The sequence below is a fragment of the Mchenga conophoros genome, linkage group LG8 (genome assembly GCF_057382185.1).
Source record: "Mchenga conophoros isolate Kocher_MC1m ecotype Shallow Benthic linkage group LG8, M_conophoros_male_GT1.1, whole genome shotgun sequence".
NCBI lineage: Eukaryota > Metazoa > Chordata > Actinopteri > Cichliformes > Cichlidae > Mchenga > Mchenga conophoros.
The window spans coordinates 30,868,055-30,885,531 of NC_140533.1; the positions used below are offsets into that span (position 1 = coordinate 30,868,055).

Sequence of the window (17,477 nt, forward strand, 5' to 3'; positions counted from 1 at the left end):
ATGACAGCGGCTGGGCGGAAGAGATGCTTTACACAGGAGCAGTCTAGAGATGAGCCTTCGGACAGACAGCAGTCCGGGTTTGATGAGGCTGATGTTCAGATCAACAAGTGCAGCACTCGGAGCAGACTGAGGTTACATTTGCAGGAGATATTTCATGATGTCCATCTGCGTCTCTCTGAGTTTTGTGAAGCAGTGACTGTTGGAAATGTCTTAATGCAGTCGAAGGAAGAAGTTTTCCTCCATCAGCTCACACTCGAGTAACCAATCACTGACTGAAAGCGTGACAATGTTATTTATACAGCACCAACTCACAACAGCAGTCACCTCAACAACATGTTTTTGGCTGTTTTGGCCGTGCCCACCCTGACAAAGATGAATGACATATTTGGTTGCTGTAAAACCACAAACTCTGTGGCAGGGTTGGTCCTTCCCGGGAGTAGGGAGTGGGGGAGTTATCTTTTTTTGTGTTGTGCTCTGGTTTCCCAGAGGCCGAGGCACAATAACAGCAACAGCAGATATAAATTCCTAACTTCCTGACAAATAGACCACAGTCTGTCAGACTCGGCCCCCACCGGTCCAGCACCATTACACTCAGCACCGGGTCTCCACAAGGATGTGTTTTGAGTCCCCTCCTGTTTACGCTCTACACATCCGACTGCTCCCCTACCCATCTCTCAAACACCATCATAAAGTTCGCGGATGACACCACAGTGGTTGGACTCATCTCAAGGGGGGATGAGTCGGACTACAGAAATGAGGTCAACAGACTGACTGAGTGGTGTTCAGTTAACAACCTCCAACTGAACACCACGAAAACTAAAGAACTTATCTTGGACTTCAGGAAGGGCAGAGCAGACCCGGCCTCACTCTACATCCACGGGAGCTGTGTGGAGAGGGTACACTCCATGAGGTTTCTGGGCGTGCAGATATCTGATGACCTCTCCTGGACTGCAAATACTACAGCGGTGGTTAAAAAGGCCCAGCAGCGTCTCCACTTTCTGAGAGTGCTCAGGAGGAACAACCTGGAGGAGAGGCTGCTGGTGACATTTTACAGAGCCACCATAGAGAGCATCCTAACGTACGGCATAACAACATGGTATGCAGGGTGCTCAGCTGCAGACAGGAAAGTACTGCAGAGGGTCATCAACACAGCCCAGAAGATCACTGGCTGCTCTCTGCCCAGCCTGGAGGTCACTGCAAACTCTCGGTACCTCAGCAGAGCTGGCAATATCATCAAGGACCACTCTCACCCCAGCAACCAACTGTTTGAACTATTACCGTCAGGCCGACGGTACAGGTCACATAAAACCAGGACAAACAGATTCAGGGATAGCTTCTTTCCCAGAGCTATCACCGTAGTAAATAAGCACAAAAACAACTGAACCTATTCCATACCGTCACTGTCATTATATTATGCTGCTATTCATACTGTCATTATATTAATGCTGCTATCCTGTATATATTGTACTTACTATTGTTTGAGTACTTACGATTGTTTTTTTTGTCCTTTTATATTTATATTTATTATTGAAACTTGCACCAAGGGAGCGGCACTCCAATGTCGTTGTACTCTGTACAATGACAATAAAAGGCTATTCTATTCTATTCTATTCTAAATTAGTGACAAATGTAAATATGAAAACATCCTTTCAACCTGTCAGGACTGTTTGAGGTCAGACTTTAAAGCTTCGAATTTATCTTTTCTCCTTTATGATTTTTAAATAAAGTTTCGGTATCCAACAAACAGGAAGCAGCACACAGTGTTCAACTCAGGATTCAGCTTTAGTGATGACATCCAGCAGGTGTCAGTGTCACACCAAACTGCCGTTTGTTGCATCACTTTGATATTCATATACAGTAAATTTCACGCATACAGTATTTTAGGTTTGTCACGTTAACAGCTGTTGATGGGAACACGTGATATATAGTTCTATATTGTGTATTTTGTTGTACAGTTATTTTATTTTCAACTTTAATTTATATATTTATCTTTATCTTATTCCTTCCTAGTTAAATTTACCCTTTTTAATTTTTCATATTTATTTCCTATCTTATTCATAGCCTTTTCCTTTTTTGTTTTCTTTAGGTCACGAGTAGTTGTCCAAGCATTTCACTACATATCGTACTGTGTATGACTGTGTACGTGACAAATAAAATTTGAATTTGAATTTGATTTGAATTTGAAAAATTATAATAAATGCTTTACTGGAACAATTCAACCATCACTACATTTTTAGCCATTCTTTCAAGAGATTAACTGATCCTCGAGAATATTTTTAAAAAGAAAATGATTCTAGCGTTACGTAGCTCACTGATACCCAAAGTCCCCCTAATTAACAGAAGCTATAATAATGGAAGATAATTATTAATTATTAAGTGTGACGCATCAGAGTAAACTTAAGATTTCTCTTATTTTGTCAATAACAGTTGAATGAGATTATACTTATATACTCTACACAAGCCTTTAATAGTGGTTTCATGTCATATACATCATGTAGCTGTGATTTTTTTGAAAAAAGGAAAAAAAGTTCACAAGCAATCAAGAAGTACTGTATTTTTCGGATTATAAGGCGCATTAAGCGAAACAAAACAGTCAGATAAGTCAAACTTTACTCAGCTCATTCTTCTTGCTTCCTCCACTTCAAGTTCAAGTTCAAATTTTATTCGCCACATGCAGTGGCAGGTTGCTGGTTGGAATGAACCCGTCCCCCGACCTTACACACACAACACAGACATCACATGGGGATACAAGTCAGAGAATGGATGCATTACAGAAAAACCACTGAAATGTACACTACAATGGGAAAGTACAAGAGGAAAAAAAGAGACCTCTGCTCATGCTGGGCTACAGGAGGACAGCATGAGAACAGGAAACAAAAAAACTCCTCTGCACAGAAAGCACATAAATGTCCACAGCACAACATTATAGAGCACGTGACCAGCAACAGGGTTGGGTAGGGGAAAGGAGTAATCCCAGGCAACACAGCAGCCATCCTGCCACTGTGCCGACTCTCCAGCGCGAGCCCAGACCTGCTTCGTGAAAAACATTGATTCATTGATTCCCTAACCCCTCCGTAACATTGATTCATTAATGTTGAATTCTCTGGCAGCTGCTCTATTCCCATGTTGTTGCAGTATATTAATGACTAACCTCGTGTTGTGGATGGATTATCTCAGTTGTTCTCCTGACTGAAGTTTGGTCCGTTTACAGCATCCTGCCATGCGATTGCATTTGTCTCTAACCATCAGGAACCCTCAGGTGAACTTTTATCGAGTGGGAGAAAGTTAGCGTTCATCCTCCAGCTTTACTGTGTTTATGTTATGCTAACATAGCTGTGTTGCTAGCAATCACCTAGCACATGATTATGTACCAGCTAGCCCAACTTCAGTAACCCTACAAACGTCACTGCTGTCAAATTTCCTTCATTTGTTCAACTCAAAGGGAAATTCATTTTTACATTTTTCGTGGTGCATACTGCTGAAGGACTCAGGGATGGAGGTGTCTGAATCTATGTGGAGTAAGTGTTTGTCTAAAATCCACTCTGGCTCCATAAACAGTAGACACCAATTAATTCAATTTAAAATCTGACTGCACAAGATTCATCCCTCTGTCTCCCTAATGTGTGACAGGTTGGCAGACGTTGTTTCATGCTTTTTGGTCTTGTCCCTCATCCATAGGCTTTTGGTGTAATATATTTCACTGGTATTCCAGCGCATATATGAAGCCCTACAGCCTGCTCAGAGCTGCTCCCAGCTACAGTGCAGCAGCCGTTGGAGTTAGGTCTGATTGGTGCCCAGAGACTAATCCTGAGGGAATGGAGTCCCCCACTCCTCCTTCCTTTCAGTTGAAGGTAACAGACATGATGTCCATAATACAAATGGAAGAGATCAGCAAAGACTGTAAAGACTCTCTTTTGAATGTCTGGAACACTTTGTGGAGGCCAGACTGGGCTAAACTGGGCTAAACTGGGCCCAGATTTGTAAACTCTATTCCAGCTTTTGGTGTTCTGTCTTGTGCTGTTTTGCATTATGCATGTTTGTCTGAATTAACTGTTTTTTCTGCAACACATCTGAGCCTGCTTGTTTTTGGGTTTGTTTTTGCTTTATATTTTGAAAATCCAAAACAAATTTTAAAAAAAAGGAGACTCAGAGCCACAACCTGTTCGTCCTTTAGCTTTGGTAGATTTAGATAGTTGAAAAATTCGTCATTTTCTGCATCGGATGGATTAATCTGTGACATGAAGCTTCGTTAAAGTCTTCAAAGACTTCTTTGTTGTGGCTCATGAGTAATGCTTTCAGTTCAACCCTTTATAGAGTAAATAGTTCTTTTTTTCTTTTAGTTCTCCAAACGCAGGCTTTGCACTAGAAAATGTTTTCTTAATTCTTTAATTTAGTTCGAGTTTTCTCAGGTTGTTAACTGCATGTTCTTGTGGTGAATAAATAACTTCACTTCGTGCAGGCATCAGTTTAAAATCCTTGAGTGTAATTTCATCAACCTCTCTGTTCCTGCAGTTTCTCTGAAGGTTCTCCAACCTGCTGGGTGGAGTGTTTAACTCACACTGCTGCTGCAGTTTGGCTTTTAGTTAAATGTTAGATGATAAAATAATTCATCTGTTGTTGATCCCAGGCTGTATTTGCATAATTTAACAACCTGAGAATCAGGACCAGACGATTTTTACCGGGTCCTAAAATATATCAAAGCTTAGACGTGTCAGAGCATCTTCTTTGAACGTACATAAAGTGAAATCAACTCTTTCGTTCTGCAGTTAAATGTAAGTGTAAGTTCAGTCTGTGCCGACACGAAGCAGTAAAAAGACCTCTGAGCAGGTCACGTCTTTTCCTCTGCTGCCCCCTGGTGTTCAAACTGTCCATGACTGTCCAACTCTGAAAAAATAAAAACTGTGAAATACATTTTTTATTTGATTCGACTGACAGGAAACATCCTGCGAGAACACTCAGCTGTGAAACTCTCAGGCATCTTTAAATAACAAAAGTAAAAACAGGACAACATGTTAGAATACACAGAAGAGTAAAAGTGAACCCGTACTGCATATATTCAGCACGACGCTCTCTTTAATTTGACTTTATTTCCAACCGCATTTATTAAATATTTATATCGTTACAGGCACAGGTTTAAACGTGTACCTGTACATGTGCACATGCACTTCCACACAGCGCATGGTGTGTTTTTCCTCCAGGCTTTAAAAGTAAAACTTTAAATGTTTGAACCTCAAAGAAAATGAAACATTAATAAGTTTAAATCAGACATCGATATTTATCTGATGTTCCCTAAATGTTCCCTAAATGTTCGAGAACTGATGAAGAGCTGAAAGGAAACTTTGGAACAACAGGAGGTGGGACAGAAACCAGGAAAACAAAAAGAAATAAATGAATAAATATCATCAGAATAATAATGATTAGTGGTGCATCTGTTAATGAACACATGAAGGGAAGTTTCATGTGTTTGTTTCAGGTTTAAAGTTTTTTCCATAAATTTAATTTTCTTTGATCTCTTCTGGTTTTTCTTTTTTATAACTTTTCATATTTTTCATACTTTTTTACACTTGTAAATCTTTTTATTTCTTTTTGTTTATTATCATGTACAATTTGTTTTTCTCCAACATCTGTGATTCTTGCTTTTGAAAGAAATGTTTTCTTGTACATTTTCATGTTGTAACTTCCTGGAAATGCTTCGACCCTCCGGCGCACAGAGCTCCTCCGTCGGGACGTTTGATGATCAGTGTCGACTTTTAATGTGACGTCAGACAGAGTGAAGAGTCTCGATTATCCGAACAGTTTTTTCCTTCGTTTCCTTGGAGAAAGGCGGAGCCCTCGCTCAGCTGTAGCTGTATCCGGGCAGAGGAAGCATCTGACCCTCTTTGGCCTCGAAGAAGGTGTAGGACAGCGTGATGGTGTCCACTCGGGCCATCCGCGGGTCGTTGTCGAACTCGGGGTCGATGTAGAAGAAGACGGGCATGTCCACCTCCTCGTGAGGGTTCAGGCGCTGCTCCTCGAAGCAGAAACACTGCAGACACACGAGCAGAGATCACGTGTTACACGTGTGATAGCAACCAGCTCAGATCACCCGCCAACGCCACGGCTTTACGTGCCGAGAGGACTCGGAGCGTCTCCGTGTAGGGCTCTCTCCCACAGTCCAAACACATCCATGAAGGTGTGAATCTAGAGCAGGGGTGCTCAATACGTCGATCGCGATCGACCAGTCGATCGCAAAGGTAGTATTGGTAGATCGCATGGCATTAAAAAAATAGATGCCAGCCTATCATCCATCCCGTCACTTGATTGATACAGGGAAGCCAGTCAGATGACAGCAGATTTTTTCTGACGCTTAGGTCGCTGCGCATGCGCAAACAGCGGCGCGAAGTGTAGTAAAACTGACAAGCTAGTCAGCGAGTTAACTCCAATTTTTAGCTCTCGGTTTTTTCTCTTAAACCTGGCCGTCAGCAGCTACTGTCCGGACTATGCATCCCTGGCTGATTCAATTCAGTGCAAGTCATCAGAGTAAACTCAGGTAATGACAAAAAATTTACATAGTTAATTGTGTTGTGAAATATTGGATATTGCGGTTATGCATGTATATACATTGTAGATATAAAGAATCCTCAATATATTTATAAATAAGTATATGTTTTGGATTTTTGTAGTGGGTAGATCATTTTGACTTGGTCATTTTATAAGTAGCTCACATGCGGAAAAAGTGTGAGCACCCCTGATCTAGAGTATGTGTGTGTTAGTCCTGCGACACACAGGCCACCTGTCCAGGTGTGCCCCGCCTCTCAACCTCCTGCTCACCTGTCCAGTGTGGCGAGTGTTGTGCCATTGATTGATCATGTGACTGATTATTGATTACCTGGATCTTGTTGAAGTACTGTCCGGCGTCAAAGGGCACCACGTTGTAGGTGGAGATGCCGATGATCGGTTTGTCTGTGGGGTTCTTGGCTCTGTAGAACGCCAGCGCCGTCTCCCCGGGAACCACCTGGGGACAGAGCGTGTGCGTGAGGAAGAGGAGGAGGAGGAAGTGATGAAGGATGGAGACGGAGCGCAAAGTCTTACGAAGATCTCCGTCTGCTGCGGCCTGAAGTTCCACTGCATGCTGGCGTGAGTGTCGGCGTTGAACGTCACCTTGATGACGCGCTCCTTCACCGGCGTCATTGTCGCCACCTGCTCCATGTCGTGTCCGGCCACCGCCGTGCCGCCGAGCCCTGATGCCTGGCGACAGAAGCTGAGCGTTCAAACGAGCTCTCAGCAGCTGTGTGTGTGTGTGTGTGTGTGTGTGCTCACCTGGCAGTAGAGTCGATACAGCGGCACTGCGGCGTATGCCAGGCCGATCATTCCCACGCCGGCTGCGGCGATGTAAGTCAGCGCAGTCTTGTTCCTGTTCCTCCACTCCTCCTCCTGACTCTGGGTCTTCCTGCTCCGCCCCCGACTGTGGAGGCGCTGCGGACGCCACCGCCACAGGAAGTTCTTAGCCTGAGAGCGCAGCCCCCTTGGAGCGCCACAGCGAAGCGTCAGGACGCATCGCGTTAATACCACCGAGGCCTGAGGAAGGCAGAGGGGCGGCCGCAGCAGCAGAGGCAGCAACATGGCTGCAGTCAGTCACACCTGAGACTCACCTGCACGACAATCAGAGTTAGTGTGGAATAAACAGGAAGACGTGTTCTCCACATGTTTAACTCGTCAGGTGAAAACAACAATGAACCAAACTCCATTCAAAAACGACACGATTTTATGCCACCATGCCAAACTGCACCGACTATTCAGAGTTCACAGAATCCTTTGAATGTTGGTGACTTTATGTTGACACGTCACAGTCTGTAAACTGAGCTTTTATTTTATATTCACCTGCACTCTACTTCAAAAATGTGCACATTTAGAAACTTTGCCTGGTAACAAAAGTTCTTAATGTGCTAAAAGTTTATCAAACAGCTTTTTCACATTTTTAAAAGTCACTCTTTAATTCCGCACATTGCACACTGTGTTAGTGTTAGCAGTACACTACACCAAACTACATTTACAAAAGGTTCACTTTTAAGACACTTGTCTTACAAACAAGGTTTGTAGCTGATTTAACCACAAAGAGCAGAAACGTTATCGGGGATCATCAGCTTCACAGATCTGCACTCAATAAATCTGATTTTAAATAAAGCGATCTGACAACACACACACACACACACACACACCTGCAGCGGCTGACTGCACACGTCACGCGGATCACTCACCTGTTGTTAAACTCTAACTATGGACTAACTACAGAAGCTCAGTGGGAGCTTCATGGTTGACTTACCTGTGGAGTTTCTTCGGCATTCACCTCTGCTCAGTTACCAAACATGATTCCGGAAACACTTCGGTGTAACACACAATGTGGTCCGCTCCGCCCCATAGCAACAAGCGAAGCGTTCCGCCGGCAGAGTTCCGCAGGGTAACGGATCACGTGACTGAATTTATCCGCTGAGAAATGTTGTTTAACACAAACTTCACTGTAAAAATACCAGAATAACAGGAGTCGTTTGTAGTTAATTGGTTTTCATTAAAAGCACCTAAAATATAAATAAATAAATAAATAAATACTTTTAAAGAACCAAAGAGAAAATTTGACAGAAATAAAATAGATTTTACATTTAAAATGTGATTTTAAGGAAAACAGCCAAAATATGCAAATTAGGAACATCTTCAGCTTGGCCTCCAACAATCTCTAAACTATCTCTTTCACTCTTGCTCCTTCTGTCTGAAATCACCGCTGATATTTAAAGCCTGACAGACCTGCACTAGCGCTGTACTCATTTCCATTTCCCAGCGCGACAGTCCAGAGACCACACTGAGGTCTCAGTATAATATTTCCCTTCCTGTTGATCGACTCTCTGGCTTAAATAAATAACTTAATTTAATAATTTAATATTTAGCTTAATTTAACCTAAGTTAAATTTAAGTTAAATCCTGTTAAATCCTCTCTTAGACGTAGGCTGCTGGGGGATTCCCATGATGCACTGGGTGTTTCTTCTTCACTCACTATGTGTTAACAGACCTCTCTGCATTGAATCATATCTGTTATTAACCTCTGTCTCTCTTCCACAGCATGTCCTTATCCTGTCTTCCTTCTCTCTCCCCAACCAATCACAGCAGATGGCCCCGCCCCTCCCTGAGCCTGGTTCTGTCGGAGGTTTCTTCCTGTTAAAAGGGAGTTTTTCCTTCCCACTGTCGCCAAAGCTCTATGAATGTTGAGTTGTTCTCTGTATGTATTTTTTTAGGGTCTACCTTACAATATGAAGCGACTGTTGTTGTGATTTGAGCTGTATAAATAAAATTTAATTGAATTTAATATTATTAAAAAAATTGTAAAAGTAGTCTTTTGTAGGGATGGGTACCGGTGTCCGGTGCCATGATGGCACCGGTTCTGACATAAACGGTAGTAACCAGAGCGAAAAGCAGCGCACATTTCGGTGCTTTATTTCGGTGCTTTTTTTTCCTGAGCCGTGATACACTTCTAGCCAATCATTTTACGTTTCCCAGGATAGTAGGCGGGGCCAGGTACGTACGTTCAGTTAGAGCAGAGCTACAGATTAAAAATGTCCAAGGCGAAGCGGTCAAAAGTCTGGCTGTACTTCACAGCAAAAGATGCAAACTCAGCAGCAACAAGTGCTTTAAGCTGATACTGTGATACTGTCAAAGGAGGTCACACCTCCAATCTGATGAAACACCTGGCGACACATAGCGTTTTTTTTTTTTAAAGCCGAGAAATGCGCCGTATTTGATAGCTTGCTGCGAGACCTCACACTGTGCACGTTGGGTGGGTTGCCAGTTATCGGACCCGGAGCAACATCCCCCAAAAACCCGAAGAATAGAGTCCTGGCCCCTAGCCCTGCCAGTGTAGCAGAAATGATGACGGATGATGATGCAGCAGCAGCCGTTCTTCTCTGCGTGAGGAGCTTCATGTTGTTCGTGTGTAATTTACGTTGAGTAGGCTAACCACGTTATTACATTAATGCATGTAAGGTGAACTAGCAAACACCATCATAGCTACATGCGGCTGTCTTCTTGTTTGATGGCAGATACTCCCTTCACCCTGGACAAAAAGGCTAAAATGACCAAAGAAAAAGTGGGAAACAGCTGAACATGAGAGGTTTTTATGGAACGCCAGGACTGCCATAATGAATTAATTAAATACACCATTAAATAATTAATTAAATGTGGCAATAATTAATTAAAATTGGAATTAATTAATTAAATAAATAGTTATGACACATGTAATTAATTAATTATTGACACATTTAATTAATTATTTATGTATTTCACATTTTAATTAATTATTGACACATTTAATTAATTATTGACACATTTAATTAATTATTTAATGATATATTTATTTATTTCATTTTGGCAGTCCTGGCGCCTGGCTCTCGTCATGAAATAATTTTATCTGTCAGCCTCACCCATCAAACTCAGGGGGCGGGGTTAACGCTGCCCATGCAGCTTCTCTAACATTTGATTGGTTGCCGTGCAAAGTAAGTCAAAACAGGTCGATCCTAGATAATCGATTGCTTGTGTAGACTTGGGGCAGCCAGGTATCCCAGAATGCAGATCAAATCACAGGCAGCAATGGTGGTGGTGTAGTTTTAAAATACCCCGTTTTTCTGTCACCAGCTACACTTTTAACAGTGTTTTAGCCGCGAATGTCGCGACGTATGTCTGGTCAGGTTGTCAACATAGAACATGTTTGCAAAAGTGCTCAGATGTTTTCAGAGATTTCACTAGCTCTGCTAACAGTTAGCATGCAGAGTGCACCCAGGGGGTTACGTTAACCGGTTTGTTTACATATTCCACTCTCCGTGTTCCACATGTTGCATTCGCAGATTCTCATTTTCACCGAACGATCGTCTCTTTCCGCCTGGTCTTGTGTCTCTGTGCTTCTGTAACATAAAGAACGAGCTGACATTTTTCTCACGAAACCAGCGATCAGCTCAACAGACCCTCAGTTTACCTGCATGCATCCTCCTCCTCACCTGTCAGCTGTTTAACACCTGCTGCTAATTCAAGAAACACGCCTAGTTACCTGGTGATAGTCACAGTTTAACTGGGCAGCCGGTGCTCGATATAACGCAATGTCAGCGCATTTTTCTGCACAAGATAAGTAAATATAGTATTTTCCCCGAGCACAGAGCTGCTGGAGCTCGTTTCCTTACAGAGCACTTTATAGGCGAACAGCTTTATCAGCGGCTGATGTCCAATCACCGGCACACAGCTTTGAAACCTCTGCTGAGTTTTAGCTCTCAGTGGTTAAACGCTGGACTTCATTCACTCAGGTTCTGTCTGTCGGGTCACGTTTACTTCGCTGTTTTATTTACAACTGAGCAAATCGGTTTGGCTGAGGTTAAAGTTACGTTTCATAACTGCATAGTTTCACAGACGTTTAATGGTTCACTGGCACATGTGTTAGACTGAACTATCATCTAAATATCATCTGTTTTTTAATAGTTATTCAACTGTATTCTAAGCACCAGCTGTCTGTTAGAATGTGATTTTTTTCTCTCTCTCTGTTGGCAGAGGTATAAAAATGCGCAGGAAAATCTAACATGCATGGCGAACTTCAGCGATGATATTTAGGGAGGAATAAACACACATCAAACATAAATGAACCATTTGTCTGTCTCCATAATTGAGAGCATTTTCTCTTCTTATGTCAACACTCTCTCTCTTTTTTTTTTCTTTTTTTTTGCTTTTTCGGTCATGTTATGTTTACCTGTCAAAGGCTTGTTACAAACTATGAAACACATCGCGCAGACTTCTGGATGTTAGAAGAAAACGAATACTGCTCATGAATGAGACTAAAGGCAGGAAGGTGTCCTTTAAAACTAAACATGTTAATAGGAGCTCCCTGTTTATATCATAGTTTATGATATAGCACGTGTATTTCAGTAATAGCCTGCTGAGGCCACTATACGTGCTGGCCTCATATCAAATGTGAAGGCAGACTGAGTCTATGTTTGACGTTTGTTTATATCTAATCTTCCTTTTCAAACATTTAAACAGCAGCGAGTCTGCAGCTGAGGGAACACAAACTCAAACTGTCGGAACAGGTTTGCTCGTTTCTTGGATTCATTTGGTGATTTATTAAATGTATAACTGTTATTCTAATCTGCTGCCGAGTCTCTTACACTTTTCTTTATGCTGTATATTTTCACGTCTCTGGAATAGTTGGCAGTTAGATAGTCAGCTGGGAAACTTTGTGTTAACTCATGGAGCTGAGGATATCGTGGATATGCTGACCTCGCTGCGTGGTGTACAGAGCGAGGTCAGCATGATTAATATTCACAATAAAAATATTAGCCGAACATCATGAAGTCTGTATGTGTTTCATAGTGTCGAACAACCTTTGTACAGTTAAAGCCAGCAGTTACTACATGACGGAAACACCAACGTTATCTCTTTTATGCGTTTATACACAGGTCACGCTGATTACTGAACAAAAACCCAAAGATCAGATGTTAAACAGATTTATTTGCTCTCTCTCCTCCTTAAACATGTTTTTAATGTTAGTTATAATTCAGAATTGGCGACTGAAACACGTAGGACACATAAGAACATCAGGAAATAAAACATCGATAAATATAACCTCAGTAAAAGAAGTCAGCGGGGGTTACTACAGCTGTGTACCGGGGCCTGCGCTTTGTCGGTGGGATTGCTTGCGAGGCGAGCGGGTCTATCCCACGCTTTGCCGTGAGACTGGGCAGACATCTCCGAAATCATCGAAACACTTTTGCAAAGAGGCTGTATCTTGACAAACCGACCAGACACATGAAGATTAAACCACTACATTCTCGGCTAAAAAAATATTAAAACGGTATTTGGTGACACACACACAGGGTTTTTCAAAGCTCAGTTCTGTTAGCTTCCACATGCCGGTTGTTGTGTGCTAGAAACAATGGCCACCAGGCCAAAGCAATGGTTTTGACTCGATCAGCGTTAACCCCGCCCCCTGAGTTTGATGGGTGAGGCTGACAGATAAAATTATTTCATGACGAGAGCCAGGCGTCAGGACTGCCAAAATGAAATAAATAAATATATCATTAAATAATTAATTAAATGTGTCAATAATTAATTAAATGTGTCAATAATTAATTAAAATGTGAAATACATAAATAATTAATTAAATATGTCAATAATTAATTAATTAAATGTGTCAATAATTAATTAAAATGTGAAATACATAAATAATTAATTAAATGTGTCAATAATTAATTAAAATGTGAAATACATAAATAATTAATTAAATGTGTCAATAATTAATTAATTACATGTGTCATAACTATTTATTTAATTAATTAATTCCAATTTTAATTAATTATTGCCACATTTAATTAATTATTTAATGGTGTATTTAATTAATTCATTATGGCAGTCCTGGCGTTCCATAGGTTTTTGGACAAAGTTTGTGTTTTCTTTTCCATTGTTTAAGCACTGCTTCCAGCCAAGAGTGATACCATATATGCCCCATAGCTGCAGAAAAGGCTAACATTGTTATCTTTTTACAAAAACAAAACAAAACAGCTGAACATGGGAGGTTTTTGGACAAAGTTTGTGTTCTCCATTCTTTAAGCACCGGTTCGAGCACCGTTTAAGCACCGGCACCGTTTCAAAAGTACTGATTTGGCACCGGTATCGGATAAAACCTAAACGATACCCATCCCTAGTCTTTTGCATTGCAAGTTTTTTATTAGTGTGTGCTCAAATGGCACAGTCGGACCTGTCCAGGGTGTACAGGTGAAGTGGAATGTCTTGCTCCGCCTCTGCCTGTACATGTTTGCATTTCCTGCTTCTCCCATTAGGATCAGCTGGTTTGTAACCGCTAACTAGTGTAGCAGGAGTGGATCCTGAATTTACACATTAATGACGGCGTCAGGGGATCAGGAGAAACTCAGCTGTTTTCTCTGAGCTGAAATGATGCTTGAAGTTTAAAATGTTAGAAAGTCATTCTTGAAACCTCTGAGTTTTTCTCTCCTTTCAGCCTGCTGCAGGTTACACCAGGTTAAAAGCACATGTTCATCTACATTTCTGTATTTTTATTATGTAAAAAAATGTAAATATACTTTTATGTTCATATGTATTTGTATTTTCTAATTAGAGTTCTTAAATATATACAACAATAATATAAATTATTACAGTATATTATAGAGCTGGGCGTTAGAACGATAATGATATGTATTGCGATATAACTTTTTCTCGATAGAAAAATTAAACTATCGCGATAGACCTCGCCGCTCTTGTCCTCTTAAAAAAAAAAGAAGAAGAAGAAAAAAAAAAGAACAGCCAATCCAAATTAAGTAGCGCAGAGCCGAACCAATCACAGCCGCAGCGTCACGTGACTTGTTACGTACAGCACAAGTGCCAAGCCACACATGTGTATTTGTTTGGGAAGCAGCCAGCCACCGTACCGCCCGGGTAATGGAGGAAATGAGTGTGCTGACTAGTGATGGTAAATTTGATTCTTTTTACTGAATCGAGTGTTAATGAGTCACTCACCAAAGTGAATCGGATTTTTTGAGTCATTTGATTCACTGAGTCAGTTGACCAGAGAGTGCAAAAATTTTACATTTTCACTCAAACTTAGTTTGTTTCCCTTTTCATGTAAATCCCACTGCTAAGATGAATGATTAAAAAAAACAACAACTATTTTATAGAGAAAAAAGAGCAAAAACATTTCTAAAATTAAGCAATTTCCTATCAAAATTGCTTAATAAACATTTATTTTGTTTATTTGTATTTCATTAGTATTTTCCTTAAGTGTGTCAAATATATATTTTCTCATCTAAATGTCCACTGCGCTGTGAGCCAGGGGGCAGTAATGCACCTTAACATTGGTTGCCAACCAAGAAGATAATTCCCTCCACACTCACCACCAAGCTGGAGCATCTGGGACTCAGCTCATCTATGTGTCAGTGGATCTCCAACTTCCTAACTGGCAGACCACAGGCAGTAAGGATGGGCGGACATGTCTCAGCCTCCACCACTCCCAGCACTGGAGCCCCCCAGGGGTGTGTTCTGAGCCCCCTGCTGTACTCTTTGTACACATATGACTGTGTGGCCACTACCAGCTCCACCACCATCATCAAGTTTGCTGACGACACCGTCGTGGTGGGCCTGATCTCTGATAACAACGAGACGGCCTACCTGAAGGAGATTAGGAATCTGGAGAACTGGTGCCAGAGGAACAACCTCCTTCTAAACGTCAGTAAGACAAAGGAGCTGATAGTGGACTTCAGCACTAAGCAGGAGAGGAACTACCAGACCCCCGTCATCAACGAGTGCCCAGTGGAGAGAGTGGACAGCTTCAAATACCTCGGAGTTCACATCACGCAGGACCTGTCATGGTCCTGTCACATCAACACCGTGGTGAAAAAGGCCCGTCAGCGTCTCTACCACCTCAGACGCTTGAGAGACTTCCAACTGCCCTCCAAGGTGCTCAGGAACTTTTACTCGTGCACCATAGAGAGCATCCTGGCGGGAAACATCTTAACCTGGTTCGGGAACAGCACCATGCAGGACAGACGAGCTCTACAGAGGGTTGTGCGGTCAGCTGAGCGCACCATCCGCTCCGAGCTCCCTGACCTGCACTCAATCTACAGCAGGCGGTGCCGGACCAAGGCCAGGAAGATCGTGAAGGACCTCAGCCATCCCAACAACAGACTGTTCTCTCTGCTGAGGTCAGGAAAGCGATTCCGCTCCCTGAAGACCAACACAGAGAGACTGAGGAGGAGCTTCTTCCCGCAGGCGATACGGTCTCTCAATCACACCACCACACAGTACTGACCCACACATATGGTTCTTACACACACACTGGACTTTCTGGACTTTGGTTTTGCACAACACTGGTCACTATATTCTTCATTTCCGGTTAATACTTGTACAGCTGCTGTTATTGTGTATATATTTATTTATATTTAGATTTCTTCATACATTCTTATATAGTTCTATATTGTGTATTTTGTTGTACAGTTATTTTATTTTCAACTTTAATTTATATATTTTATCTTATTCTCCCCAGTTAAATTTACCCTTCATTCTAATTTGTGTTGTACAGTTATTTCATTTTTAACCTTAATTTATATTTTATTCCTTCCTAGTTAAATTTACCCTTTTTAATTTTTCATATTTATTTCCTATCTTATTCATAGCCTTTTCCTTTTTTGTTTTCTTTAGGTCACGAGCAGTTGTCCAAGCATTTCACTACATATCGTACTGTGTATGACTGTGTACGTGACAAATAAAATTTGAATTTGAAATTTGAATTTGAAGAAGAAGAAGCTATGAGCCAGGAGGGAGGGGGGGGGGGGGGGGGGGGGTGAGTGAGTGATTCGTTCGCTCGCTCTATGATTCAGCACAGGAGGGAGGGGGTGAGCTAGTCCTGAGTGATTCGCTTATGCTTACATTCAGCACAGGAGGGAGGGGGTGAGTAGCTCAAATGTGTTGTTAGCATGTTAGCAGCGCGATGCTACTCTGAACCGAGGAGCTATTTTCTTGATGTGAGCTTCTACTCAGGGTTTTTTCTTCCAGTTCAGAGCGGAAATGCTTTTGTTACGAAACTGGCTGTTGTTTTATCCCCACAATTTTAATTATAAGCTAGATATATTTCTACTAGGGATGGGTATCGTTTAGGTTTTATCCGATACCGGTGCCAAATCGGTACTTTTGAAACGGTGCCGGTGCTCAAACCGGTGTTTAAAGAATGGAGAACACAAAATTGGTCCAAAAACCTCTCATGTTCAGCTGTTTTTTGTAAAAAGATAACAATGTTAGCCTTTTCTGCAGCTATGGGGCATATATGGTATCACTCTTGGCTGGAAGCAGTGCTTAAAGAATGGAAAAAACACAAACTTTGTCCAAAAACCTCTCATGTTTAACTGTTTTCCACTTTTTCTTTGGTCTTTTTAGCCTTTTTGTCCAGGGTGAAGGGAGTATCTGCCATCAAACAAGAAGACAGCAGCATGTAGCTATGATGATGTTTGCTAGTTCACCTTACATGCATTAATGTAATAACGTGGTTAGTGTACTCAACGTAAATTACACACGAACAACATGAAGCTACTCACGCAGAGAAGAACGGCTGCTGCTGCATCATCATCCTCATCATTTCTGCTACACTGGCAGGGCTAGGGGCCAGGACTCTCCTCTTCGTGTTTTTGGGGGATGTTGCATAACAGGCAACCCACCCGCAGTAGATGCGCTCGGTGTGAGGTCTTGCAACAAGCTATCAAATACGGCGCATTTCTGGGCTTTTAAGAAAACGCTATGCGTCGCCAGGTGTTTCATCAGATTCGAGGTGTTACCTCCTTTGACAGTATCACAGTATCAGCTTAAAGCACTTGTTGCAGGCTGCTGAGTTTGCATATTTTGCTGTGAAGTACAGCCAGACTTTGACCGCTTCGCCTTGGACATTTTTAATCTGTAGCTCTGCTCTAACAGAACGT

General features: G+C 41.8%; 1 protein-coding gene across 3 annotated transcripts; it reads right to left on the minus strand.

Annotated features, from left to right (window-relative positions):
* Positions 1-4,897: 4,897 nt before the first annotated feature.
* Positions 4,898-9,892, minus strand: cox11 (cytochrome c oxidase assembly homolog 11 (yeast)). Of its 3 annotated transcripts, none has more exons than XM_085285610.1 (6): positions 9,552-9,892; positions 8,303-8,495; positions 7,300-7,631; positions 7,072-7,227; positions 6,869-6,994; positions 4,898-6,025 (listed from the first exon to the last, which is right to left on the minus strand). In XM_085285610.1, the coding sequence occupies exons 3-6, from the start codon at positions 7,600-7,602 to the stop codon at positions 5,837-5,839; spliced, it is 774 nt and encodes a 257-aa protein (XP_085141736.1). In that variant the 5' UTR covers positions 7,603-7,631; positions 8,303-8,495; positions 9,552-9,892; the 3' UTR covers positions 4,898-5,836. The 3 variants fall into 3 exon arrangements, with proteins under 3 accessions (XP_085141736.1, XP_085141735.1, XP_085141734.1); XM_085285609.1 differs by having other exon boundaries at positions 9,072-9,892; XM_085285608.1 differs by lacking the exon at positions 9,552-9,892 and having other exon boundaries at positions 8,303-8,672.
* Between the last annotated feature and the right edge of the window lie 7,585 nt (positions 9,893-17,477).

What these genes read in the sequence shown, in the direction of transcription:
- cox11 (XM_085285610.1), bottom strand. Translation starts at nt 7,602, where the DNA reads ATGTTGCTGCCTCTGCTGCTGCGGCCGCCCCTCTGCCTTCCTCAGGCC. An exon ending in TGTATCGACTCTACTGCCAG is followed by an intron (nt 7,228 to 7,299) that starts GTGAGCACACAC and finishes TTCTGTCGCCAG; the next exon opens with GCATCAGGGCTCGGCGGCAC. An exon ending in AGTACTTCAACAAGATCCAG is followed by an intron (nt 6,026 to 6,868) that starts GTAATCAATAAT and finishes GTGTGTCTGCAG; the next exon opens with TGTTTCTGCTTCGAGGAGCA.